The sequence below is a fragment of the Setaria viridis genome, chromosome 7, assembly GCF_005286985.2.
Source record: "Setaria viridis chromosome 7, Setaria_viridis_v4.0, whole genome shotgun sequence".
NCBI lineage: Eukaryota > Viridiplantae > Streptophyta > Magnoliopsida > Poales > Poaceae > Setaria > Setaria viridis.
In genome coordinates this window covers 24,154,847-24,182,529 of record NC_048269.2, presented here as the reverse complement: position 1 = coordinate 24,182,529, position 27,683 = coordinate 24,154,847, and the positions used below count along the sequence as shown (strand labels likewise).

At 45.4% G+C, this 27,683-nt stretch overlaps 3 protein-coding genes across 3 annotated transcripts; 2 read left to right on the top strand and 1 right to left on the bottom strand.

Moving 5' to 3' along the window:
- The first annotated feature begins 732 nt into the window (after positions 1-732).
- On the top strand, positions 733-5,194 carry LOC117862860 (phenylalanine ammonia-lyase). Its single transcript, XM_034746392.2, has 3 exons — positions 733-1,584; positions 2,038-2,411; positions 3,190-5,194. The coding sequence occupies exons 2-3, from the start codon at positions 2,047-2,049 to the stop codon at positions 4,934-4,936; spliced, it is 2,112 nt and encodes a 703-aa protein (XP_034602283.1). The 5' UTR covers positions 733-1,584; positions 2,038-2,046; the 3' UTR covers positions 4,937-5,194.
- A 6,418-nt stretch (positions 5,195-11,612) lies between these two features.
- LOC117865976 (auxin-induced protein X10A) lies at positions 11,613-12,358 on the bottom strand. Its single transcript, XM_034750259.2, has one exon. The coding sequence runs from the start codon at positions 12,356-12,358 to the stop codon at positions 11,963-11,965; it is 396 nt and encodes a 131-aa protein (XP_034606150.1). The 3' UTR covers positions 11,613-11,962.
- Positions 12,359-16,451: 4,093 nt separating this feature from the next.
- Positions 16,452-19,918, top strand: LOC117862616 (wall-associated receptor kinase 5). Its single transcript, XM_034746118.2, has 4 exons — positions 16,452-16,609; positions 17,201-18,106; positions 18,200-18,346; positions 18,512-19,918. Exons 2-4 carry the CDS (start codon positions 17,221-17,223, stop codon positions 19,708-19,710), a joined length of 2,232 nt encoding a protein of 743 aa, XP_034602009.1. The 5' UTR covers positions 16,452-16,609; positions 17,201-17,220; the 3' UTR covers positions 19,711-19,918.
- Positions 19,919-27,683: the final 7,765 nt, after the last annotated feature.

The window sequence follows — 27,683 nt, the reverse complement described above, 5'->3', positions numbered from 1 at the left end:
TGCTCATTCCTCCACAGCTAGCCTCCCGCGCTCTTCTTCTACCATCTCGCATCGCGTCACCTCTGTTCCACCACCGACAACTGGGGACCAATGGTGGTCACCTTTGGATGATGAGTGATTGATAACGTTGTGTTGGTTTGATGTTGCTCTTGGCTTGTGATGTGCAGGTGTAGGATGCGATGTGGCTATCGAAGGCGTGCGGTGAAGGTAAGTGAAAGGTTCATGCCGATGGACCAAGGGTGGTGAAGGATGAACGCAAGTAGGCTTGGACCGATGGACCCGAGGAGTCCAGGCGAAGTCATGGGCGGTCCACATGGTGCACGGAATGGCGAGAGAACATGACGGGATGGAGATGGCGTCGGTCGAGTCGATCGGGAGGCTTGACGGAGGCCGGACACGCGTCGACATCGAGGAGGTCGCATGGCGGCCAAGTGAAGATGGACGGTTTGGGTGGTTTTGGCCTCAAAACCACAGTGCAGGCAACTTTCCCGATTTGGGCCTCAAAATCGGGGGCGAGCCCGGTGCGGCCGGAGCTTCGAGAAGGAGGGCACGTGGCGTTATCGCGAAGCTTGCGTCGAGACAAAATAAAGTCGTGAAGGCGCCGTGTCCATCCGATGCGCGGATAAAAACTTGGACCAAAATACCTCTTGTGTGGGTAGTTATCCTAGTTATATTGTTAGGGGTAGTATGGTAATTCGTCTCGGACTATATATAGGGATGGGGGCTGGTTATTTTTAGCACCTCTTTGCTTAGCAACTCATTATCATCTTGCTTAGATGCTAGTCAAGTGCTTAGAGTGAGAGGAGAGAGGGAGATTAGAGAGTGATTACTCTTTTCTCTTTATTTCTTCATCTTTAGTGGGTGGATGAAGGGAGGAGGCTAGTACTCATCTTGTATAGAAGATGTTCTTGTGATTTATCTTTGGTTGTTGTCTCAAATCGTGCAAAATCTTCGATTCCCGTGCGTTTTTCTTTTTCCTTATTTTCGGAGCTATTTTTGGGAAATTTTCGTTCATCATGTTTGAGCTCGAATCTCGTGAGATTGGTTAAGGGAAATGTTGCTAGGACTTTGGAGAGCATCTTTGATATGATCTCCATTCAAATCTCTCACGAATCCGGCTTGATTTTGAGTTTTTTCCCAAATCGTGTTCTTGGGCTAGGGTTTCGATTTTCTCCAAGATTTAAGATGAATACTTGAGATTTTTGCGATTTGTCACGTGGATCTATTTGCCCTCGGGATATTGCTTCCTTGTCTCAAGTTTCGTTTCGATCCTTGGAGTATCGAGGACGGATTTTTGAATTGAAGTTCAAGCCGAGTTCTTGGTGCTTTTCGTTTTCTTTCTGTCTCCAGGTCGAGCGGCAGGCAAGAGGCTCGTGGCGGCGCACGCAAGCCTGCACCAGAGCAGCAGGCCAGCGAGTTGCGCAGCAGGCCGGGCAGGCCGCGCCGCAGGCCAGCTCGTTACCTGGGCCGGAACGGCTCTGGTGGCCCAAGTTGCAACAGCAGGTGCTTGCGGGCCAGGCTTTCAGCAGTTCCAGGCAAGCACCCGCAGGCCATCCAGTGGCACCAGGCCGGCCCACACGTGAGGTGAGCTGCATGGCAAGCCAGCTGGTCCAGCACGTATACTAGGAAATGAGCAGGTTGTGATAGAACAGTGAGCTTGTCTTTGGTCCTTTGTTAATTCCTTGCATTTACTAGTTAATCTCTGTTAATTTTAATTAGTATTGTATCTTGTGCTAATCATGCTTAGTTCATTTAATCAATTGCTAATCCTTTCATGCCTAGTTAAGTAAGTGATTAGTAGTGTTCTTATTTTGTCTCATCTGTGCAAACGAGTCGATTCAGGCTATATTTTCAGTGTGATTTGTGCGTCTCTTATCGTTCCTAGAGTGAGCTTGTCACGAGTTGACTTGCGTTATCTTGACGATTGAACGCGCGGTATGCTTTGAGGTTGCATTTGGGACATAGATCTTGTTTTCGTTGAGAATTTTTATAAGCTTCTATTCACCCTCCTCTCGTCGTCTTTTTGTCCTTCAACAGCCCAGCGAGATGGCGTGCAACACGGCCATTGTCACGAGCGACCCGCTAAACTGGGGCAAGGCGGCCGCGGAGCTGACGGGGAGCCACCTCGACGAGGTGAGGCGCATGGTGGCGCAGTCCCGGGAGCCCGTCGTGAGGGTCGATGGGTCCAGACTGCACGTTGGCCAGGTGGCGGCCGTGGCCGCGGCCAAGGACGCCTCGGGCGTCGCCGTCGAGCTGGACGAGGAGGCGCGCCTCCGGGTCAAGGCCAGCAGCGAGTGGGTCCTCAGCTGCATCGAGAACGGCGGCGACATCTACGGCGTCACCACCGGCTTCGGGGGCAACTCGCACCGCCGCACCAAGGACGGGCACGCGCTCCAGGTCGAGCTGCTCAGGTAGTTCGCGCTGCACTAGAGTAGAAGTACAGCACAGCAATGGAGGAGCCACTGGCGACGTCATTCGGTAGTTGCACGTTTGCAACCTGCAATTAGCCAATTACTCTGTTTGCTACACCTTCATCATTTAAGTATGGACTAGCAATTTTAAAATACAATATCAAGAACTACTAAATATTATATTTTTTAGGCAAAACACAAGAGCTTATATTAATCAGAGACACGAGTACATTTTTGGTAATTACATCTGCCATCCTAGGTGGGGCATAGGTAATCCAAACATGGTGAGTACTACCAAGCTTAGCTAGCTTAGCACAAACGTGTGCATATAAGTTTGCATCCCAATTTACATGAGTGAAAGAAACAGAAATAAAACTATAACTCAGCTCTTGGACATTATGCCATATGCAAACGACTATGGCATGTTTTGAACAACAACCAAACAGAGCCTTAAGCTCTAACTACGGATCAGGGACGTAGCCGGAAAAAAAGTGTCATTGAGGTCACTTATTGTAACTACATGCTCCAGTAGGGTGTCGATCACTAAAAGTACCTTGATTTGCATGGATTAGCACAAAATTCATCGGGATCATTAGGCCCCTTTGGATACAATAGCATCGCCCCTACCCTGGATGGGCAGCAGGGCAGGTTCTACTCTGAGTAACCGTGAAACATAACAAACCGAGAGTTGCAAACTTCTTGCATGTTGGACTAGCTTTTTATGGCTGAGGTTAATTACCGTGCTGAAGTTAAGCTCTGTTTTCTTCTCTCCAACCAGGTATCTCAACGCTGGAATTTTCGGCACCGGCTCCGACGGCCATACGCTACCGTCCCAGGTATCACGTGCAGCGATGCTTGTCCGCATCAACGCCCTGATGCAGGGCTACTCCGGCATCCGCTTCGAGATCCTCGAGGCCATCGCCAAGCTCATTAACACCGGCGTCAGCCCGTGCCTGCCCCTCCGTGGCAGCATCACCGCGTCGGGGGACCTTGTACCCTTGTCCTACATTGCCGGCCTCATCACCGGGCGCCCCAACGCGCAGGCCGTCACCGTCGACGGCAGGAAGGTGGACGCCGCCGAGGCGTTCAAGGTCGCCGGCATCGAGGGTGGCTTCTTCAAGCTCAACCCCAAGGAGGGCCTCGCCATGGTGAACGGCACGTCCGTTGGCTCGGCGCTCGCGGCCATGGTCTGCTTCGACGCCAACGTCCTCGCCGTCCTGGCCGTGGTGCTGTCCGCCGTCTTCTGCGAGGTCATGAACGGCAAGCCCGAGTACGCCGACCACCTGACCCACAAGCTCAAGCACCACCCGGGCTCCATCGAGGCCGCGGCGATTATGGAGCACATCCTTGATGGTAGCTCGTTGATGAAGCACGCCAAGGAGGTCAACGCCATGGACCCGCTCCTGAAGCCTAAACAAGACCAGTACGCGCTCCGCACGTCGCCGCAGTGGCTCGGCCCCCAGATCGAGGTCATCCGCGCTGCCACCAAGGCCATCGAGCGTGAGATCAACTCGGTCAGCGACAATCCGGTCATCGATGTCCACCGCGGCAAGGCGCTGCACGGCGGCAACTTCCAGGGCACCCCCATCGGTGTGTCCATGGACAACGCCCGCCTCGCCGTCGCCAGCATTGGCAGGCTCATGTTCGCCCAGTTCACCGAGCTGGTGATCGACTTCTACAACAACGGGCTGCCATCCAACCTGGCCGGGAGCCGCAACCTGAGCTTGGATTTCGGGTTGAAGGGCGCCGAGATCGCCATGGCGTCCTACTGCTCCGAGCTCCAGTACCTTGCCAACCCGGTCACCAACCACGTCCAGAGCGCCGAGCAGCACACCCAGGACGTAAACTCCCTGGGCCTCATCTCCGCTAGGAAGACAGCCGAGGCGGTGGAAATCCTGAAGCTCATGTCCTCAACGTTCATGATCGCGCTGTGCCAAGCCGTCGACCTGCGCCACCTCGAGGAGAACCTGAAGAGCGCCGTCAAGAACTGCGTGAAGACGGTGGCGCTGAAGGTGCTGACCACGAGCCCCGACGGCGAGCATTGCAGCGCCCGCTTCAGCGAGAAGGCCTTGCTCGCGGCCATCGACCGCAAGGCTGTCTACAGCTACTACGATGACCCCTGCAGCGCCAGCTCCTCGTTAATGATGACGATCCGCGCCGTGCTGGTCGACCACGCCCTGGCCAACGGTGAGGCCGAGAACGAAGCTGGCGCGCCCATATTCTCCAAGATCACCAAGTTTGAAGAGGAGCTGCGAGAGGCCCTGCCAAGGGAGATGGAGAAGACCCGGGTGGCCTTCGAGACCGGCACCGCGCCGATCGGCAACAGGATCAAGGAGAGCCGGTCGTACCCGCTGTACCGTTTCATCCGCGAGGACCTCGGCGCCGTGTACCTGACCGGCGAGAAGCTCAAATCCGCTGGTGAGGAGTGCAACAAGGTGTTCCTGGCCCTCAGCGAGGGCAAGCTCATCGACCCCATGCTCGGGTGCCTCAAGGAGTGGAACGGCGAGCCCCTGCCCATCTGCTAAGCACGGGCGAATGCTACGTATAGTACGACGAAGAGGAGCAGACCACCGTACTCGAAAAATAAAGGAAGTAGCATTTCAGGATTTGGAAGGCTTCTTATTATTTGTGACTTCGCAGATCTTCTGTGTTCGTCCTATTTGAGCTTGATACACTGATTAGTGTAATCGTGTATTATGTTGACCAATACAACAGTGTACGAAGCTCATACTCCGTCCTGAAAATAAGTGCAACTTTAACGTTCAAAAATTCATCTTACGAAATATGATTTGTAGCTTTTCGACCAGCTAGATTTAATCGTCTTTGTTTTTCACTTTCCAAGCTACGTACATATTTAATGACTGATTTTTTCTTACCAAGGTGCATGCACATTAAATCGCTGGTTTTCCCCTTTAAAGATTTGGTTCATGAAGGTACATGCGGCACGTTTGGTTAACTAACCTCTTTGATTAGGGGCAAATAGATCATTTCTAGTGACTACTAGTTTTCCTTAAAAATTCAAGAAAACGCACCTTTCAAGATGAAGATAGTACTATTTGTATGGCCTGGACACGTCGCCCCATCGCCGCGTGCCACTCAATCGTATGTGGATGGCCCGTGATGGCGTACTCTACAGATAGGGTGCAGCCTCCCCCAGCTGGTTCCTGCACCGTACGTGTATGATTGACCGACGGGACGATGCCTCTCCCATTTGCTTGCATCGCCAGTGTTCTACGGTGCACGTCGCCCCAGCTCCACTGGTTGGCCTGTGTGCTGCGGCTCGCCCTCTCGCCTTCTCCAGCAGTCCTGCTCCGTACGCGCGTGGTGTGACCGACGGGATGGGTGGACAGTGGCTGCCCATTTGCTTGCATCGCCAGCATTCCACGGCACAGGTGCCTCACTTTTAGGTGAGGGCTACATGCTCTTGCAGTGTCTCACATTTGCTCATTCCGTCCGTTGGAGACCTTGGTCTCTTCTCTGTTCTTCCCTTTTGCTTTCTTGCTGGGTCTTCGATCCGGTGGCGACGGCGGCACATAGTCAGCCTGAGGTGCTGACAGCGCATAGCGCCTCCTTCTACACCTCCCTTCGGCCTTCATCCATCCCCGACACCTGCTGTCCACCGCTAGCCAAGGAACCGACACAGTGTTCCCGCCAGCACTGCACAAGGTGCGCGCAGGTGCAACGAAGACATGGGACGTGCAAGTGTAGGCAGCTCCCTCACACCCCGAGAGACCTCCCATGGCGCAGAGCCCGCCGGCCATTACCCCAGTAGCTAGAGTGGCCGTCAATATAGACGACGCCCAGAAGGTGCTTGAGGAAATGCCTCCAAGGTAAAGAGTGGCCGTCAATATAGACGACGCCCAGAAGGTGCTTGAGGAAATGCCTCCAAGGTAAGCCGGTCACTAAATAGTTTATTTTTTCAGTTTTAGCAAGTACCAACGGATGTATCTCATATCAGTCAACTCTATCCATTTTTTATTCACAGCGAAGATTCTTCACGCCCTGTTCTTGCTGTTACAAGTTTCCATGGATTTGTGACTCACCAAGGAGCGAGGCCAGGCGAGGATGGGTTGCGAGGATGTGCTGTGCCATGGCTAAAAAGACCACTCGTTTGTGCTGTTGCCGAAGCAGTAGGTACAACATTCCTTTCATTCACTTTCTGCTGCTCCGAAAGCTACTCATGGATTCTCCCTATTGGATTTAGTGACCGGCAGTCCACCAGGGGTTACCCATGTGGCAGATTTGTAGGCGGGGGAGATCGTAAGACCAAAAACTCGAATGGTAACACAAGGGTACAAGGTTTAGACAGGTTCGGGCCTACAGAGAGTAATACCCTACGTCCTGTGTTCTGGTGGATTGTATTGCAAGTATGGGATGAGAAGGGTCGATGTGCGTTACCCTCGAGGGGCGTCCCTAGCCGCCTTATATAGGCTGACGACCTAGAGTTACAATGGATAAGATATAATCCTAGTTGGTTGTTACATAGAAAGCAATCTGAGTCGGTTTATAACAAGTATCCCGTGATATCCGGGTAGAATCCGTTCGCCTGGCCTCCGGGCTTGTGCTCCACATATCTTCATGCCTTGTCCCGCACGACATGGTCGGGCTGGCCCATTTATTAGTGCCGACTAGTATTCTAGTCGGTGGGGACCCGTGGGTACCCTTATCCCTTCAGCCCCCGAGCAATGTAGAGTCAAACAATAGCCTGACGGATGCACAACGAAGCTTGTAATGCACGCAGCTGAAGTTGCGATATCGTCATAGTGATGGAGAGGCTTCACAGTGCTCAAAAAGGGAATAAAAATTGAAGCTTCCATAGACGTATGACCAAATGCGCATGGCTATGCGACCGCCGAGCTCCGGGATGTCTGGCAGCCTGTAGATTGAAGGGAAGCACATGGAGGGTGTCGCAAGACGCACTCCATATGGAGTAGCCTTCGAGCATTGAAACGATTAAAGTAATCAGTCCAATGGTTAAGAATCTGATGTATTGTTTCCGTCATAAAAGCGATCTAGACCAAAGTAAGGTGCCCAGCCCAGGAGCTTGGGAGCCGGCTGAGTCATGGAAGTACGCTGAGTTGCCACCTGCCCCGAGCTAGAGAGGTCGGCCGGGCAACGGGAGGCACGCTATCATATGTGGCGCCCAACCCCTGAGCTTGGGAGCTGACTGAGCCACGGAAGCATGCCGAGTCACCGACCGCCCCGAGCCAGAGAGGTCGGCCGGGCAACGGGAGGCATGCTGAGGCATCTGTAGCACCTAGCCCCCGAGTCTGGGAACCAGCCGAGCCACATAAGCACGCTGAGTCACCTTCCACCCTGAACCTACTTTACCTCTTTCTACAAAATGCATTTCATAACATATTAGGATGCCTGGTCTAGTGTGAATTTCATAAGAAAAGGGTGCCCGGTCCATTCTGTATAAAAAGAACTACATGGCGAGGAAGAAGCAAGAAGTTACTAATAAGAAAAGATGACAGATTACATTACATGGTGACCCATACACAACTACGAAACAGAGCGCTGTCCTGAACATGATATCGGATAGCTAAGTGACAATGGGAATTGGGCCAGTAGTGAGAGGCCCGGTGTGATGAGTTAAACGCCCAAAAATAGAAATCGGCTCAAGTTATTCATTTTTAGGACTAAATCTAATTTCGTACCTTAAAATAAAAATGTCAACGATAGATTACTAGGAAATATTTTGACTTTGAAATGACCGCTCCGCACCAGTAAAGAATTCTAGAAAAAAAACAAAGAAATTCCATCTTCCTATTCGAATGTGCACACAATTATTTAGGATATATAAAGGTATCATCTATATATGCATCCCAACGCAATGGTCATATCCGAACAATGTAGCACATGGGCCCAAATTGGCAAGTCTGTTTAGACTGCACCTAGGAGAGCACAACAAAATTAAGGCCCAATAGCTTATTTAACTCCAGCTATAGATAAAAAAATATATATGCAAGCAGATAGAAAAATAAACAAAGGTTTCTAAAATGGTGTACAAACTCAACCAAGCTGTTGACGGCAGCTAGCATGCCAGTTTGTGAACCGCAAGTGCACGGATCGTCGTAGCTTTTCCCTCAGAGTATTCCATCTAAGATTTATCAATCCGTGAATCGGTAGCGAACTAACTAGGGTTTTCCATCTAATCCTAACATGAAGCATAGATTACATATGAAGAGGGTAACCTTGGTGTAAAGGTAAATCATGAGAACAGGTAGATCACATCCACATATATGTATATGATAAAACACCACCAAGGGTAGTAAGAGCCTATCGTCTTCTAGTTGTAGTTCTAGCTAACAAGGAAGCACAACACGCATCTCATCCAAAACAATCTTTAAACTACTACCTCCGGCCAACCTCCCGAAAACCCCCACCTTACACAAGCCAGATTCTATCATGATCCTCTCTATCAGCGTAGGCAGTTTAAGAGCACAAACACAAGTGAACATATCTAAATATTATGAAAGTTCAACATACTAGATCTAGTCACCATGATTACATAAAACATGCTATGAAGTCTAACCTCGAATTGGACTAAGGAACAAGCATATTCATGATAAGAAGAAAGCATAAAAGGAGACAACGAGTCACTAATAGATCGGATGACATGAAAAATATTGCTCATATGATAGATGTATTTAGATCATCATCACCGAGTACATACCATTGATGATCATAACTAGCTCCTGAACTCCACCATGACACAACCGCACAGGGAGGCCAAGGTGGCTAGAGTCGGTCTAAGCCATCTCCTAGACAACTTCAAAGACTTGCAGCGGCCCTCAGCTCCCTCTGGTGGATGTCCTTCATTTAGTCGAGTTCTCATGGATGGATCTGCGTGCTCGATGAAATATCGGAGTATTTATAGTCTGGAGAGCGCGTGATAGAAATTGCAACGATAGAGGAGCAAGAAAAGGCCCAGGCCGATTGGCCCTGTGGCCTCTCGCGCCCTCCTTCATCCCCAAGTATTCTTAGGTGTCCTGGAGTCTTATTTTCACTTGCATGTGGGATTGGCACGTCGGTAGCTTTGGGATGAGATTGATCTTCAATAACTTTCCAAATCTCCGCTTGATCCTCTTTCATTCCTCTTTTGATTCTGAAGTGATCCTTGCCGTATCTTCACAAACTGAACCCGTAAGTAATCTATTTCGAGGAGTGCTTACCAAAAATGAGCGTCAGAGGAGGCTAGAAGACCCCTGGCCGGTCGGCTTGGGCTTCACCAGGCCGATCGGCTTGGGCTCTTTTTGAGCTTGTTGGCCTTCGTCTTTGATAGGTTCGTTGCTTGTTCGAGGCTTTATCCAAAAATATACTTTTAGATCCAATTTTCTGCAAAAACAGAATATCCTCCAAAATATAATGCATATGCAAAAATGGGATTATTTCAAGTGCCAAGTGGCGGGTTAGTATAAGAATATGTATGAAAACACCACTTAAATGACATTAAAAGTGTGTCATAACGAGCGTCAACATTCTAAAACCAAACCCCGTGCTAACGACATGTTCTTGATATTGATTAAGTTGGAGGGAGTCGGAGACTACCACGGAATCCTACCATAGTTATGCCGGTGATCTTCATCACCAAAGCGCCATGACAGTTCAAAAACCCTTCATATAATCTCTAAACGTTAATTGTTTGGCTCATTATAGCCACTCGATCGCTGGGAGTACGTGTAAGGCTCACGTTCAGGTTGCCCTCCATGGGTAACGTCCCCTCTCTATTGCCGTATCCCGTAACGACGGAATATGAAATTGCCCCGCATATCTAGATAGCAGGATAGGCAAACGCTTTTATCAAGTGAGGACGATACAGGGAAAAGGCTAGGGAGATGATAGCGTAAAGGAACCAAAAAGTGTACCAACAACGACGCTGAAAAACATTAATTATTTAGGATATTATACCACGACACACACAATGATCAGGTGCATTCATCAAATGACGGCGGCGTGCGAGTGGGCGCCCCAGCCACTAGTTCTATACTATAAGCCTACAATGCCGGAATTTCAAAAACAACGTCATGCTTCGTTAGTTTATCAGTCTAACAAACTTAAGTTCAAGTGATTATGAGGTCGATTCCTAATAACTAACGGAAGCACAAAATACATTTTATCAACCTAAAAACACATAAACTCCAGATAGAATTTCACCGAAGTGGGGAAACCACAGCAAGCTAAGCAGAGGTACGGTGGTGAGGTCCGTGATCCGCCGTTCTTTTTCTTCACCTATGCGCTCACAACATTATTTGTTACTCGCTTGCTTATCCTGGTCATCTTGATTGCATTTTGTTTTCTTATGTATCATAGGCTCCACATCCATCCATTCCCTTACTCGTCCCTAAATTATATCTATTGTCTTATCCCGCTTCCTCTAATTTAGGAGGGAAATCTAGAAATTTAAGAAGAAGTTCAAGAGTAACTTGTCAAAGAGTTGCATATCAATTGTTCTGCTCATACCACTTGTATAAGTATGTGTTGTTGATGAGGTCTAGAGGTTCAAAACTAGTCTTAGACTCTTAGTAAAGTAAACGACAAAAAGATACAACCGAGAGTTTCAAAACTACGTCAACAAAATCAAAGGAAAATCCGATGGTGTATCTCCTCTACAAAGAAATCCAAATCAAATCAGTAGTAATGGGAAATGAAATCTATGTAGGTTGGCCCCCAAGCCCATCAAAAGAGGCTAAGTGGGCCTATTAGTTAGCCATTGTAAAGATGTCATAAAATTGTTTGAGCCCAGGAAAACATTCCTAGTAAAAAATGTTCCCGTCAAAAATAAAGAACAAATAAAATACTTTGAAAAAAAATTCCTGATCATATATAGAATAGTCCGTATCACAAAGGAAAATGGTCCGATGCTCTGTTTCTAAATAAAAAAATACTGATTTTAAACAAAATTAAAAATATACTTATGTTTGATCTAGCAAATAACATTGTTTGCCGCAAACTATTTTTCGTGTAGCAGCGTTCAGCCCACACTATCAATAATAATGTTTGCGGCAAATAATTTTTTACTTCCTCTGTTCCAAATTATAGGTATTATTATACATCTAGATATATTGTATAGAAAAATCAAAACAAAACTACAATTTAAAACGGAAGTATATCATTTTCCGCAATCATGCGTGCAGAAACGGAAGCATATCATTTTCCGCAACCATGCGTGCAGGTCAGTTCTGTCTCTTACTTCAGGCGTCTTTTGTTGACCATATCGTACGTGCTTGCTTAATTGCTGCGCGCCGGCTGAAACCGTATGCACCGAAATATCATACCCCTTTTACAATTTACACTCGACAGCGTCTGCGTGCACACGTGACGTTGCAGCCAAAAAGATGTTCAGAGGCGGCTCAGAGCAGGTATCGTGGTGCGTTCCTGAAGAATCGAATACAGAACCTGGAACAATCCCAACTAATTGCTAATAACATGCCCTACACCCTATACAAAACTGACAGCATGTTCAGAGCAACACCTTTTGAACAGCTCCGAACAGAATCGCAGAAACAGAGGAAGGGTGGCGGCGTGGCGGGCGCCCGATACCGTGGTCAGCTGCACAATGCCAGCCTCGACTCCCGCTCGGCATCGACGTGGCAGAGGACGCCGAGGAAGGCGTCCTCGTCGCAGGGGATGCAGAGCCTGGTGTCCGCGGCGGCGAAGCCGTACTCGTCCCGCGCCCGGTCCAGCAGCTCGCGGAACAGCGGGTGGTCCAGGGAGGACACCCTGACGACGTATCGCCGGAGCTCCTCCCCGACGTACACCACGGTGTGGCCCCTCGGCACGTCCCTCGGGATGGCCTCGCCGCCGCCGACGCCGCCGTCAAGGTGAGCCCACTCGCCGGCCCCCGCTGCCTGGGCGGCGCCTACTAGGTGCAGCTTCTTCCACGCATGGAGGAAAGCCCTGAGGTTGAGGAATCTCCTCCTGGACGACGACCCGGCCTTCATGCTCGTACACTTCCGATCCAATCCGATCGTGTATTTGGCAGTGTACTTGGCAGTGGGTATTTATACAGCGGGGCTGCTTGTGCGGTCGTGCCCTGTTTGAGCATTGTTAAATGCTGACGGTTTGGCCTCAAGGTCTGTGCTATTGCCTGTATGCAGGTCGCTAGGGTGAGCTGGAAAGTGGCGACATGAGCGATGTTTGAGGGGAGAGGTTTGGATAAAAGCTTGGGAACAGAGCGTCGTTTGTTCTGTTTTCGAAGGTGATAAACGGCACGCACACGTAGGTCTAGATCGCAGGCTCGCATCCACTGCAAGTTGCGAGTGGTTCTCAACAACCATGGGGATTCATTCCTCCCGTCACACGCATCGTTGTGTGGGCAACTCCGCTTGCATGACGGCGTCATTTCAAAAGTAGTACGTAGAAATATATTATTCTGCTTCATACTTCAATTATTGGCCGGCTTGGAGAAGAGAGCAGCAGCGCTCAGCACCAGCCGAAGACATTCCACCAATGGGTGTACAATTGTACAAATGACAAAACTAAAGGTTGGAAATGGGACACATGTAACGGGCCAATATCATCATCCTGCAAGGAAGCTGACTTCTCATGTCGATGGAGAAGTATACCCAACAAAAGCCATTGGGGTCAGCACTCAGCACCATGAAGCGCGCGAATTTAGTAGCCGGCATGTGCTGACCACGCAAGGGCAAAGGCTTCCATAGCCTTCTGAGAACATACACTCAAATAATTGTTCAGAAAAGGCATGGCAACGCGTACGTACACGTACATGAACGTATGGAGATGGTAATGCCGTAAGGGTACATGATCGTGTATTCCTTTCGTCCTCCCGGCAAGCGCAGCCTTTTCGCTTTTTATCTGCTTGCTTGGGGTCTTGGGGAGGATGAAGTACGGGCGAAGGATTCATTCAAGTACAGCGAAGAATCTCGGTCGTCTTCCCGTCTCGTCTCTCTCTCTCCAATAATGGAAGGGGAATGAAATAACGAACTCCGCCTCGAAGTTGGCAACGGAGTTAGATCCTTGCACACCTTGCCATGGTTCGGTCGGCCTGGCCCTGCCCCTTGAGAGGCGGATAAGGCCGTTCGTCCGAGCGTGGCTGCCGCGACCGCGAGGACGGAGCTGGAGAGAGAGTGGGGGATGCTCGGATATGGGTCGCTGCGGCGGCGCGGCCTCATTGGAGGGGGTGACGCCGGCATTCATGGCGTTGGAAAGGAGGAAGGTCTGGCCTCTGGAGCAGCTCCTCAGTCTCTGGAGTATGGATGGGGTCTGCAGCGAGGCGGCCGCCCAACGGTCAGCTTGGACTTCGGCGGCGGCGCAGTTGCCAGGTGCCGCCGGCGGAAAAGTCACGGCGTTGGTTAGATGTGGGCTTCCTTGACTGGAAAGGGCCCAAATCATTTAGCCCGTTTAGCACGCATAGGCCTGCCTAGTCCACCACGCACCGGGCCGGCACACCACGATAGAGCCCACTGAACGCCTTCAGTGTCAGCTGCAGCCTGCAGGGTCCGAGATGGCATATCTCCATTCATCGGCGATGTGGTGGTGCTCAACTTTTCCTTGATTCAGGATTTCGGGGCACGATCCGGGTGCTCAACCACATCTCCACGTACTGGTACTGCTACAGAGCCTCCTCCGGGGCCACGGAGATCGGCCGTTTCGGGAAAGTTCAACGCTAGCAATAACTCCCACCACAGGTTCTCCGACGTCCACAACAAGTTCGTCGTCGTCGGCTGCAACACGCTGAGCATAATCCTCGACCCCAATGGCACGCGGTACAAGAGCGCGTGTGCGTCTCGACGTCCGGCAAGCTGTCGGAGTTGGTGGACCGCTCCTGCTCCGGCGTGGGCCTCTGCCAGATGGCGAGCAATAACCCAAGGCCAAGGGGCCTGCGAATTCGACCTGCCAGGCTAAGTTGGGACATTCTGCTGACTTACTAGTCAAAGTCAAGTCTCCGGCGCGTAGTCACGAGCGACACTCGTAAGTGCCGGCGCGGTTTGGCTCCAAGAGGCACCGGCCACTGGACACCCCCATTGTTTGGGGCGAAGACCTGGACAGCTGACTATCACTGTTACACAAGGTCGCGTCGCTTGCAAACGTGTGAATTGTGATGCGCGCCCCTGCAGGTCTTTCGTCGATCGCGTAATCCGGTTGTCGTCACAAGGTTCCGGACTGTGACCTGATGGGCGTTTTGTTCTACGAGGAAGTTTCGTTTTTCCAAGAGATAGAAGTATAGAACAGCGTTAAAAATGCACCACACGTTCCAAGTTCAAGCACTGTCACCCTCAGAGCAAAGAAGATCCCAATATTGTCATTTTTGCAACTTGCAGTAGCTTGTGTCGTAGGAATAAGCTTACCACTGCAAGACGAGATCGTTTTTACACGCCTAGGACGTATTGTCTGTTTTTTTTCCAAGATTTATCTTTGTTAAGACAAAGTACTGGAGGAAATATTTGAAGGCCCTATGTTTTTTTTGAAACAAAAGTTTCTATAGACTCAATCGCTGCTGTGCGTTGACTGACTCCCGATGACCACGTACGTTGACGCGAGATGAGCTCTTCTTATATACTGAAGCTATCTCCAAAGGTTCAATGCTCTTTGCATTTTTGGGAATACAAGACTAATAGACGCAACCGGGCCGGACGTGATGCGTGGGCTAGGTTTGGTATGATTTTGCAGTTTTTAATCATAAGTTCATGACTAGTAACTGACGCAGTGTTTAGTGACTAGTAACTTACGTGGATTAAAAGGCTAACAATAAATGACTAGTAATGGTTGCCCGTTGATGACTGGGGTTACTAGTAACTTACCATTTGATGGTAGTCAAGTAATCACAATTAACCTGGATGCTCAAGAGTCTCTGCTACCTATAAGTAGAGGCGCTCCTTCTGTCTTCCACGCGGTACAACTACTAAGAGAGCTACCTGAAACCACTGCTGCGCTGCATTTTACTTCTCCGTTCCGACGACCTGTGTGCATAGGGAACATGCCGGAAGAGCAGGTCTCCGAAGCTACGCTCTTTGCCTAAGACTCTACACCATGAGGAGTAGAAAGACGATCAAGTTTTTAGGAGCATATCGGCACGACTGCTCGCTGCACCCCTCTACTTTCTGGAGGCGCATCTGCACGACGATCGTTGTTGACTGGCACTCTGCTGCTCGTCTAGCCACCGGCGCGTACCGGGACAGGACACGGACGTGATATATTTTTGGAGCGAACTAGACGGAGAGGCCCCTTCTGGCGAATCCAACCGCGATGCGAAGAGCCAAGTGCTCGCTGGGCTGCCGTGCAGGAGCTGGCAGGTGACTGACCCGGCGCGGTTTGGTTCCAAGAGGGACGGGCGCCGCTAGGCTGAGGACACCGCGAGCGAGGAGCGGAGACCTGGACAACCAAGACGCGAGGTGCCTGGGTCGCCTCGTCTGCAACCGTGTCAATTGTGACGCGCTCCTGCCAGGTCTGTCGTCATGCAAACCGGCTGCCGTCACAGCAGGATTCCGGATTGCGACCTGGTTGTTCCACTGTACAAGGAAGTTCGTTCCGTTGTTCCACGAGAGACAACAGCGGTAATAATGCACCACTGTACTCTTGCATGGTGAGTGGCGACTGTTTCGATTCGGAAGATCGAGCGCTGTCACACAAAAAAAAAGGCGTTGTCGTTTCAAACATGTACCTTACCTTCCACTTCGAGTGAGTCGTGATAGACTGTTAGGCAGAACAATTTTCTGTAACATACCACAGCAAAGTGTTCAAAAAGAGTATACAGTTCGAAAATCGACTTTTTACTTGTTTGAATTTATGGTCTACTTATACGACTGAATAAGTATGTGAATAAGTGCGCACCAAAGAGTTCTAAAAATCAGAAGCTGCTGGCGTCCTAAAACAACAGAGAGAACCACCGGAAAGATTAATTTTGAAACTCAACTATGTCGTTATCCTTATCTGTTGTTTTGTTCGCGGTGATGGGTACTTCGAGGGAACAATTGCAGGCCCCGTTTCGCAAACAACAAAGCTTCTCAAGACTGTCTGGTACGACTCAGTCTCTGCAGTGTGTTGACTAGTTCCGACGACCCGTACAGTGACGCGGATGTGCTAGCTCTCCCTATATAAATTCTCCAACACACACAAAAGGATGCTTGGTTTTGTTAGAACAAATAACTGAAGCAATCTCCAAAGGTTCAATTGATCAGTTCCCTCGGCGTTCCATCCGGGGAGATTCGAGTTGAGCACTCCGCAAAGCTAAGGTACATATTCTATTCGATGAAAGCTGAACCCCTTTGCTATTTCACGCCGATTCTACTAAGTTTATCCTACACAGCTTACTTTATCATCAATTCCCTCTTCCCCTTTTGTTCATATATCTGCATGTGAAGGTTGATGTTAGATTTTTTTCAGATTCTTTTTCAAAAAAAAGATTTTTTTCGGATGCCAAGCAACTTAGATGAACATTCATGTATTTCCAAGACAGTAAACCACCTTTAAACCATGATTGTTTTTGCAAAACCATGCCCTTTCTATAGGCATTTCTTGGAATTATACCACATATTTTTTTGAAATTGTGTCATCCTTACCTAACATCCCTCGGGGTCAGGGGAACTAATACTTTCGACTGGAAGAAATATTATTTCGGACGTATATAACCCATACTACCTTAAATTTTCAGCTATCTTTTTGTTTCTTTTCGCAGAGCATCTGTGAACATTTTTATGAATAATTCTTTAAGCGTACATATTGGGAATTTTCAGTGTAGAAGTACACAAAGCACAGTTTATGTGTATTATATTGAGTCCACTGATTTAGCTGACCATTGCAGTATCATGGTTTCTTCTTTCTAGTTATTATCCAGCGGAGGAGTATGGAAGTGCAGTTTCTGCACCTTGGCTTTGGTCTTCTACTTCTGTTGTCGGTACAGCAGCACGCCGCTGCTGTTGTGATTCCTAGCCCTCAATGCCAGACGCATTGTGGTGGCATTGAGATTCAGTACCCGTTCGGCATCGGTGACAACTGCTCATCACCAGGTTTTAACGTCAGCTGCCTGGCTCAAGGTAGCGTCTACAAGCCATTCATTGGTAATCTGGAGCTGCTGAACATTTCCTTGATTCATAGCACAATTCGGGTGCTCAACCATATCTCAACATACTGCTACAACCACTCTTCCGGTCACATGGAGGGTAGTTCATGGACTGTCGACGGAAGTAATTCTTCCTATCGGTTCTCAGACGTCCACAACAAGTTCACTGTCATAGGATGCAACACCCTTGCCTACATCTCCGACATCAACGGCACGGGCTACCAGAGTGGGTGCGTTTCGACATGCAGCGATCCGTCAGACTTAGTGGATGGCTTCTGCTCTGGCATGGGCTGCTGCCAGACGGCGATACCCAAGGGGATGGGCTACTATAAGGTCGGCTTCGACAGCGGTTTCGACACAAGCCAAATCTGGAGGTTCAGCCGGTGCAGTTACGCCGTGTTGATGGAGGCAGACAAATTCAGTTTCAGCACCACATACATCAACACCACCAAATTCAACGACACCAGCATTGGGCGGGCACCCGTTGTGATGGACTGGGCGATAAGAAAGGGGAGGATGTCGTGTGAGGAAGCCAAACTGAACAAGATGGGCACTTATGCATGCCTCAGTAGGAACAGCGAGTGTGTGGATTCACCCAACGGACCAGGCTACCTGTGCAACTGCTCCAAAGGTTATGAAGGCAACCCGTACCTTGACGACGGATGCCATGGTAATAGTTGTGCCAAAACTACAGTATATCTGTATAACATTTAAATTCTAAACTTTGAATTTATCATTGTTCTCTTTGGTCATCTTACTGCAGATGTTGATGAATGCAATTACAGTCCATGCCCTTCATCAGGCGGTATTTGCCACAACTTGAAAGGAAGCTATAGATGTTCTTGTAGAGTTGGAAGGAAGTTTAACGAGCAAGGCCATACATGTGACCCTGATACCGGCTTAATAATAGGTAAGATGCTGAGACCAGCTAGCTGGACCAGACCAATATATCTGAGAAATTCTATATGGCAATATGAAATCTTGAATTGGCTAAGGCTAACAATGATTTTCTCCCCAACATAAGAAGGAACGCACGTTTCTGACAGTATGCTCTCATCTAATGTATGTTATGCAGGAGTTACAGTCGGCTCTCTTGTTCTCGTGATTTTCTCCTCCTTAGGATACATGATTCTTCAAAAGAGAAAGCTGAACCAAGTTAAGCAAGAACATTTTCGAGAACATGGGGGCATGATTCTGTTTGAGAGGATGAGATCAGAAAAAGGTCTTGCTTTCACGGTGTTTAGCGAAGCTGAACTGATACAAGCCACAAACAACTACGACAAGAGCAGAATAATTGGAAAAGGAGGCCATGGAACAGTCTACAAAGGGATAGTTAAGGGCAACATGCCTGTTGCGATTAAGCGATGTGCGCTTATTGATGAAAGGCAAAAGAAGGAATTTGGACAAGAAATGCTAATACTCTCCCAGATCAACCACAAGAACATTGTCAAACTAGTGGGTTGTTGCCTTGAGGTGGAAGTTCCAATGTTGGTCTATGAATTCATCCCAAAAGGCACACTGTTTGAACTTATCCATGGCAAGAACCAAGCATTACAAATCTCTTTCAGCACTTTATTAAGGATTGCTCATGAAGCAGCTGAAGGTCTCAATTTCCTACACTCATACGCATCTCCCCCAATTATCCATGGTGATGTGAAGACTGCCAATATTCTTTTAGATGAAAACTACATGGCAAAAGTGTCAGATTTTGGAGCCTCCATACTAGCCCCATCAGATAAAGAACAGTATGTCACAATGGTTCAAGGTACCTGTGGCTACCTCGACCCTGAATACATGCTGACATGCCAACTGACAGAGAAAAGCGACGTCTTTAGCTTTGGTGTTATCCTTCTAGAGGTACTCACTGGCCAAGAGCCTCTGAAATTGGATGGGCCTGAGACGGAAAGAAGTCTGTCGTCAAATTTCTTGTCCACTATGAAGGAGAACAATCTTGATGCGATCTTGCCGAACCATGTAAAGGGACAAGAGAACAATGAATTGATCAGAGGCCTTGCGGAGCTAGCCAAGCAGTGCCTGCACATGTGTGGCAGCAACAGACCATCGATGAAGGAGATCGCCGATGAGCTCGGCAGATTGAGGAAGCTTTCACTGCATCCTTGGGTACAAGTCGATGTTGAGATGGAGACTCAGAGTCTTCTCGGTGGAGCGTCAACTGCTAGCTTTGAAATGGAAGGTGCCACTAGTATTGGTTATCCTACACAAGAAGGTGAGAACCTGCCCATGAACCCAGGAAGTTCGTACTACGCCAGGTGATCAAAGCATATGTCCTAGTGCACTGTAGTTCCTTAAAACTTCTGCATGCTAGGGCATTTGCGAGCAAGTAGCTGGTCTGCTATCTATTTGCGTATGGTACAATATATATATACACTACAAAGTTCTGTCTCTCTGTATATGCACTCTGTTTCAACGCATCATGCATGTCTGCAATATAGAAGTTTTTGCAATATATATTCTAGGCATATCTGGTCTTTTTTTTACTATTACATATCGAAAAACATATTAGTGCCGCCCTTGCTGCAATGACGTGCTGGAAACATGGACTGGTGGCTCCAAAGCTCTCTCGGCCCTGCAGACAAGTACGGACACTCAGAGGGATGGAGGCACGGCCTCATTCGATCGGGTGACAACGTCATTCATCTCGCTCACAACACCTGGAGCTGCTCCTTAATCTCTCTCTCTCTCTCTCAAAAGGACGGCAAGAGATTTGCCATAAATATAAATATAAGAAGAAGAAAAATATGATTACAATGATGGCAAGAATAACTTAGCACGGCCACGAAATTTTTCTGGATAGATTTCAAGAAGGAAAAAGTTCAAATTACTACCTCCAACTATCACCCAAGTTCACAAAACCCCCTAAACTATAAAAATGTTTATTTAATCCCTAAATTTCAAAAACCAGCTTATTTTTCACCTTTGCTGCTCAACTGAACTGGTTTTCAGCACGTGAACACCAGTTTTATTCATGTTGACGATTAGATGGCCACGTCATCCCTTCTCTCCCATCCTGGCTGCCGTTCTATCCTGCTTTCTTCTTCCGTGCCGAAGCCAAAAGAGCTTTGCACAGCTAAAAGCTAGAACTATCTTATTATTACTAATTGGAGGCTCTTTTAAAAAGTCACCTAGAATTCTATGTGGATACTCTAGAAAAAAAAGAGAAATCAAAGAAATTCTCACAAAAAAGCAAAACATCTAGCCATCGATCGGGAGATTCAAATCATTATAGCCATTGGATCTATTATGTTTTCTACAAAATTACCCACCTATGTTATTATGATAATAGTCTAAAGTAACCCCCTAAATCTATATCTAAATTACCCACCTATGCCATTATATAAACCCCCTAATCTTCATCAAAATTACCCACTTATACCATTATAAAAATATTTAAAATAACCCCCTAAATTTAAAACTAAATTGCCCGCCACTAATACTTAAAAATAACTTAAAAATAACCCTTAAATTTGCATCTATATTACCCGCATATGCCATTATTAAAAATAACATGAGTTAACCCTACATTTGAATCCAAATCACCTTAATTAAAAATATACACCAATATATGATTCTAAATCGTCTATTTCTTACACTATTGGTATATGATATAATAATTAAGATTTAAACGTATGATGTGTATCATCATTTATAAAGATATAGAGGAAGTGATGAGAATAGATTCCTATGTTAAAATTATAGCTCAAGCTTAGGGTTCATTAAACAAATTCAAGCGCATACCTGCGATGCAAAGTGAAAAGTTAAACATTATAAATGTAGATGAAAATATTATAGAGTAATTACTAACAAAAATCTATCACAATCGAATGAAGATAATGAGTATATATCTATATAAGTATTGTGTTCGAATATTTAACAAATGAGAGGTAGGTCAAAATAATAGTTTTGTAGCAATGTGGCCTTATTTTTTCATTGGAGACTTCGCACTAGTTCTCACGGAACACTCTAAAAAAGATAAATCTTAGAAATTTTCAAAAAATCAGAAATATCAAACACCAATCCTGTAAACTCTAATAATCATAGTCATTGGTATATTATATTTTCTAAAAAGTTACCCACTACTATCATTATGATAATATTCAAAAATAAATCCTAAACCTATATCTAAATTACTGAGCTCTACCATTATAAAAAAAAACTAAAGTAACCTCATAATCTTCGTCCACTTTATTCATGCATATCATTATAAAATATAACTTAAAATATCATTATAAATTTGTACCTAGGTATGTCGTTATTAAAATAACTTAAAGTAAACACCTAAATCTTAATATAATTATCTTCATGTGCATCACATAGAAATGCCCAAAAGTAAACTAATATATGATTCTAAATTACCTATTTATATCATTGTTCATATACAAATACTAAGTTAAGGTATATACGCATGATGAGTGTTACCATGTGGACCATTTATACATGTATGTGAGGAAGTGATAAAAAATATTAATTTTTATGCTAAACACAATGCATGGAGGTGTGATACAAAATGAAATAATTGTAAATGTGGATGGAAAAATGTATAAGGTAACTATTAATTAAAAAACAATCACAAGTGGATAAAAAGATAAGTATACATCTAATATTATGTTAAAATATTAAAAAATGAAAGAGTAGTAGGTAAATAATTTTGATTATTCATTAGGAATTAAATTTCTATATATTTTTCAAATATAATAATTTTTAAAATATTAGGTTGTGCGGAAGCACGGATTGATGGACCATAATACATGTAATCACATGTAATCTCTGCGTACAAGCAGCAAGTCAAAAGACAGCCCCCTCCCTGTCAATCGATGCCGCTCTTGTCAGCTCAGACCGCGCATGCCTCGTCCCGTCCCGTCGGCCACAAACGCGCCGCCTCCAGCTTGTCGCACCACAAGCCTAAGCAGGAACCGCAAGCACCAACCACCGGCCCACCGCATGAACTTGCAAGCTCTCACCAGAAGCATAAGCCGGCGCATGATGCTGTCGTGACCATAGTACCCCGTGCTGGATCCGAGTATGACCGAGCGAGCGCGGTGGCTGTAGCCCTCGTAACGCGGCCGCCGAACGGGCAGGGGCGGCGGCGTAGATAGGATTCTAGATCAAGGCGGTCCAACTTAATATAAAATTTTTTAACACTACAACTCTAATGCATAAACGTATATAATTTTCCAAATACAAATACTGAGATGCAAACATGAAAAGAAACGCTTTTTTCTTCTGAAAATGAGATGAAGAAAGGAGGGTACTGGGCTTTGGGCTGGATTTCCCCTAGGCAGGGGAGTGAATTGCTGGTCGGCGAGCTCGCGGTGCTTCATTTGCGTTGGTGCCGCGTACCCCGACGACGCTCCCGGTGCTACCGCTGCCGCTGGAGGAATCATCGATCCATATCCCGAGCAGCGATAATGGCTGGCCACGTGGCCAAAACCACTCCACGTGGTCAAAACCGGTTTCATGTGTGCGTTGAAAGGTGAAAAATGAGCTGGTTTTTGTAAGGACGGGAGTTTTAAGTAAATGATTTTATAGTTTAGGGGTTACGTGGATTTTGATCGCAGTTGAAGGTAGTAATTTGAACCTTTTCTTTCAAGAATAATAGAGATTCAGTAGTAGATGATGTGTTTGTCGATAAATAGACGCTTATGATGATGTCGTCAATTTCATAGCATTCCAATTAATCTTTTGAAGGTATTTATAGAGATATGATGTGCACACACACATAATATATATATATATATATATATGTATATATATATATATATATATATATATATATGTATATATATATATAAAAGGTTAAGCGAGCGCGCATGTATTCGAAGTTTGTACCGTGTTTTGAGAAAAAAAACGACGGCAAGAATAACTCACAAGCCACTCAGGGCTCCACCACTCGCCTGCCAAACCAAACAACTCCAACCACTGCCAGAGCAACAAGATAGGCGGAAGCGGCCGAACCCAATCTAGCCACGCGGAAATGACTAGGAACGACTGCACAGAAATATACAATTGTTGATTCGGACTGCACAATTTTGCTGTTCTGGACTTGCAGACAGAGCTTATATGGACAGAAGTGACTGCACTATGTCTGATCCCGACTCATTGTTGACATTGCCAAACGTTGTTGCAGAACTGCATCTGGCTCGGATCATGGTGTCTACACTCTACAGATTCCACCAAGAATAGTCCATTAGCCATTGAAATCTCTGCGCTGGCTTTTGCTCCTCGATCCTCACTGTATGGAGTTCGGACTCTGCAGCAAAGCCATACCCGTCGAACTGTTGCCGTTGCCATCGGAAGCATACTGCAGCGCATAACGGCTACGTGCGCGCGCGCCAGACTAGCTAGTTGCGGCATGCGAATCACGCCTTGCCGTGAAGGAACGTGTCGAATTGCGTTGGCTGCCAGTCTGCTAAATCTCTGCCCACCACGGCGTACCGGCCGGGAGTCGGGACATGCAGGCGGCAGGGCAAGGGGAATTGCCGTCGTCCCGCCCCGCCGCGTTGCCGTACCCAGTTGACTGACCTGGCCGTTTAGCTTCCGGCGGCTGGCGGGCGGCCGCCCTGGCCTCTAGCCAGTGGGCAAACCATGCCATCCGCGTTCGGAGACTCCAAAACAGCCAAGGCGTACCGCATTAACGGACAGCGACAGAGGGTTACCTCGCCTGCAATATGATACACCAGTGTGGTGGGGCGCCCCCCTCATCAGGTATTTCGTCACGTGATGCAGTTGGTGTCGCAGCCGGATTTCAGATCGTGACCTTGAGGGTTCCTTCTACTGTTACTAATTCGAATTGAAGACTCTTTTGAATACTCTAGAAAAAGAGAAACATTCTAAAAATTCTCACAGAAAAGTAAAACATCTAGCCAATCAATAGGTAGACTCAAATCATCATAGTCATTGGATCTATTATGTTTTTAAAAAATTACCCACCTATGCTATTATGAAAATAGACTAAAGTAACCTCCTAAATCTATATTTAAATTACCCATATCTGCCATTATATAAAATAAACTAAAGTAACCCCCTAATCTTCATCAAAATTACCCACTTATGCCATTATAAATAATATTTAAAATAACCTCCTAAATCTGCAACTAAAGTTGCCCGATACTAATACTTAAAAAATTAACTTAAAGTAATCCCTTAAATTTGCATATATATTACCACATATGCCATTATTAAAAATAACATGAGGTAACTCTACATTTGAGTCCAAATCACCTTAATTAAAAATATACACCAATATATGATTCTAAATCGTCTATTTCTTACGCTATTGGTATATGATACAATAATTAAGGTATATATAATGTCACCATTTATAACAATACAGAAGAAGTGATCTGAATACATATTTCTATGTTAAAATTATAGCTCAAACTTAGGATCCATTAAACAAGTTCAAGTGCATATCTGCAACGCAAACTGAAAAGTTAAAAATTATAAATGTGGATAAAAATATTATAGATTAATTACTAACTAAAATATATCATAATTGGACAAAAATACTAAGTATATATCTATATAAGTAATATGTTTGAATATTTAACAAATGAGAGGTAGATCATGGTAATAATTTTGTAGCAATGTGGCCTCATTTTTTTCATTGGAGACTGCGCATTAGTTCACGAGACACGCTAGAAAAAAAACAAATTTTAGAAATTCTCACAAAAATCAGAAACGTCAAACATCAATCGTGCAAACTCTAATAATCATAGTCATTGATCTATTATATTTTCTAAAAAATTACCCAGCACTATCATTATAAAAATATTCTAAGATAAACCTTAAACTTATATCTAAAATATCAACTTCTGCTATTCTAAAGAAGTAATCTAAAGTAACTCCATAATATTCATCTAATTTACTCAAGTATATCATTATAAAGTATATCGTAAAATGTCATTCTAAATTTGTATCCAAGTTACCCCACGCATGTTGTTATTAAAAATAACCTAAAGTAAACGCCTAAATCTTAATGTAAATATCTTCATGTGCTGAAATATCCAAAAGTAAACTAATATATTATTCTAAATTATCTATTTATGTCATTGTTAATATAAAAATACTAAGTTATGGTATATACGCATGATGAGTGACACCATGTAGACCATTTATACATGTATGTGATGAAGTGATGAAAAATATTGACTTTTATGCTAAACAGAATGTATAGAGGTGCCATATAAAATGAAAAAAGTGTAAATATGGATGAAAAAAGTATAAAGTAATTACTAATTAAAAATCTATCGCAACTAGATAAAGATAAGTACACACCTATATGAGTATTATGTTGAAGTATTGAAAAAAATGAGAGAGTAGTAGGTAAAAAAATGATTAGTGTAGCTAGAAGATTAATTTCTAAATAATTTTGAAACACAATAGTTTTTAAAATTATTAACCCATGCAGGAGCACGGGTTGATGGACTAGTGAAGGAGAACACCATCAGACTTCAAACCACACGATATCATCTGGCGAGTGGTGACTGCTTCCGACTTCCAGCTTTATTTGTCGCTTCCGGCGAAGCATTCAAAGTCGCAAAATTGTTACGAAAACAATTCTCATAACTTTTCATATAAACTCAGCAAGTGGATTACTCAAGTGGTAGTTTCATGGAGAAGAAAGTTCTGTTCCGCATTTCTCTAGTTTTTTTATTTGTGATCTGGTTTGTAGTGGATTACTTCTACATAGGGTAAATTTTAGCCCTGTCACATTGGATGTTTGGATACTAATTAGGAGGACTAAACATAAGCTAATTACAAAACTAATTGCAGAACCCCTAGGCTAAATCGCGAGACGAATCTATTAAGCCTAATTAATCCATCATTAGCGAATGGTTACTGTAGCACCATATTATCAAATCATGGACTAATTAGGCTTAATAGATTCGTCTCGCGATTTAGCCTAGAGGTTGTGTAATTAGTTTTGTAATTAGTCTAGATTTAATACTCCTAATTAGTGTCAAACATTCGATGTGACGGGGGTTAAAATTTAGTCCCCTCCTCCCAAACACCTCCATACTGACTCGTTCGTCAATTCTTGGCTACCTGCGCGCACGTGGTACAGAAAGAGCAGTCCGCATTTGGTACAATAAAGTACACTTTTGTGACAATTGTTTCTGTGTTGAACTGGTCGCAACATGGGCGGCTATACAGGCCAATATTTTCTTAATTACATAAGATTAGTTCCAAAGCCAACATGCTGTTATCCTTTTATTGGTTTCCACGGAGTACTTGGAGGAATAATATTCATTTGCAGGCCTTGTTTTGCAAGCAATCGTTTTGTAGCAAGAGTAGGCTAGCTACTAATGGTCTGAGAAGCGCCTCAAAACCAAACCAAATCATATATAAAAGAAAGTAAATTTTAGAGTAAAATGCATGGCCGGTCCATAAATGTCCGGCGTGTCATTTAGGTTCCCGTACTCTCAAAATGCATATTTGGCTCACCAAATTTGGGCTTGGGTGTATTTAGGTCCCTATACTCTCAGAATGCAGATCTAGCCCCCTAAACTTAGCTTCGCATGTCATCTAGGTCCATATACTCTCTAAAATCATTGTCATCTAAATTAAATTGATTAAAACTTATTTTTTTACATAGATATAATTTAATTATAGCCAAATAAAGTGAATTTCAGCTCAACGTGTGTGGAGAATATTGATGTGCTCAATCCAGAAAGATTGATGATCTTTTACTTTAAAGGAAACTTGCTAGTGTGCATGACAGGTGTGCTCTATTATTTTTGAAAGATTGTTTAAATTTGAATAACTCGCAGTTGCACTTACTAATCTAAAATCAGGGGTTTATAAGATAAATTACTAGATGAATATTAGGAGAAGCCAAAGGGGAATAAAATAAGTCAAAAATGTGCCAATGAAAGTAATGGCTTGTTTGAAACCATAAACTTTGATCGTATCATGTTCTATTAGTGGAATGACACTGCATTTCAAGAGTTTAGGGATCTATATGACATCCGAAGCCAAGTTTAGGAAGTAAGATATACATTTTGAGAGTACAGGGACATAAGTGTCACCCGAGCCCAACTTTAAGGAGCTGGATATGCATTTTGAGAGTATGGGGAACTAAGTGACACAGCCGTAGAAGTTTAACTCTTAGTTTTAAACCACACCAACCAACCCACTACTCTTATATGTCTAAACCAAACCAACTAATTGGTAGAAAAAACTCCAAACTCACTCAAACCATATGTTTCAAACCGGTTTTACTTAAA

Excerpts from the sequence above, each read along its gene's own strand:
- LOC117862860 (XM_034746392.2), top strand. The coding sequence starts at position 2,047 with ATGGCGTGCAACACGGCCATTGTCACGAGCGACCCGCTAAACTGGGGC. Across the intron at positions 2,412-3,189 it reads CTCCAGGTCGAGCTGCTCAG|GTATCTCAACGCTGGAATTT; the intron begins GTAGTTCGCGCT and ends CTCTCCAACCAG.
- LOC117865976 (XM_034750259.2), bottom strand. The coding sequence starts at position 12,358 with ATGAAGGCCGGGTCGTCGTCCAGGAGGAGATTCCTCAACCTCAGGGCT.
- LOC117862616 (XM_034746118.2), top strand. The coding sequence starts at position 17,221 with ATGGAAGTGCAGTTTCTGCACCTTGGCTTTGGTCTTCTACTTCTGTTG. Across the intron at positions 18,107-18,199 it reads CCTTGACGACGGATGCCATG|ATGTTGATGAATGCAATTAC; the intron begins GTAATAGTTGTG and ends ATCTTACTGCAG. Across the intron at positions 18,347-18,511 it reads TGATACCGGCTTAATAATAG|GAGTTACAGTCGGCTCTCTT; the intron begins GTAAGATGCTGA and ends TATGTTATGCAG.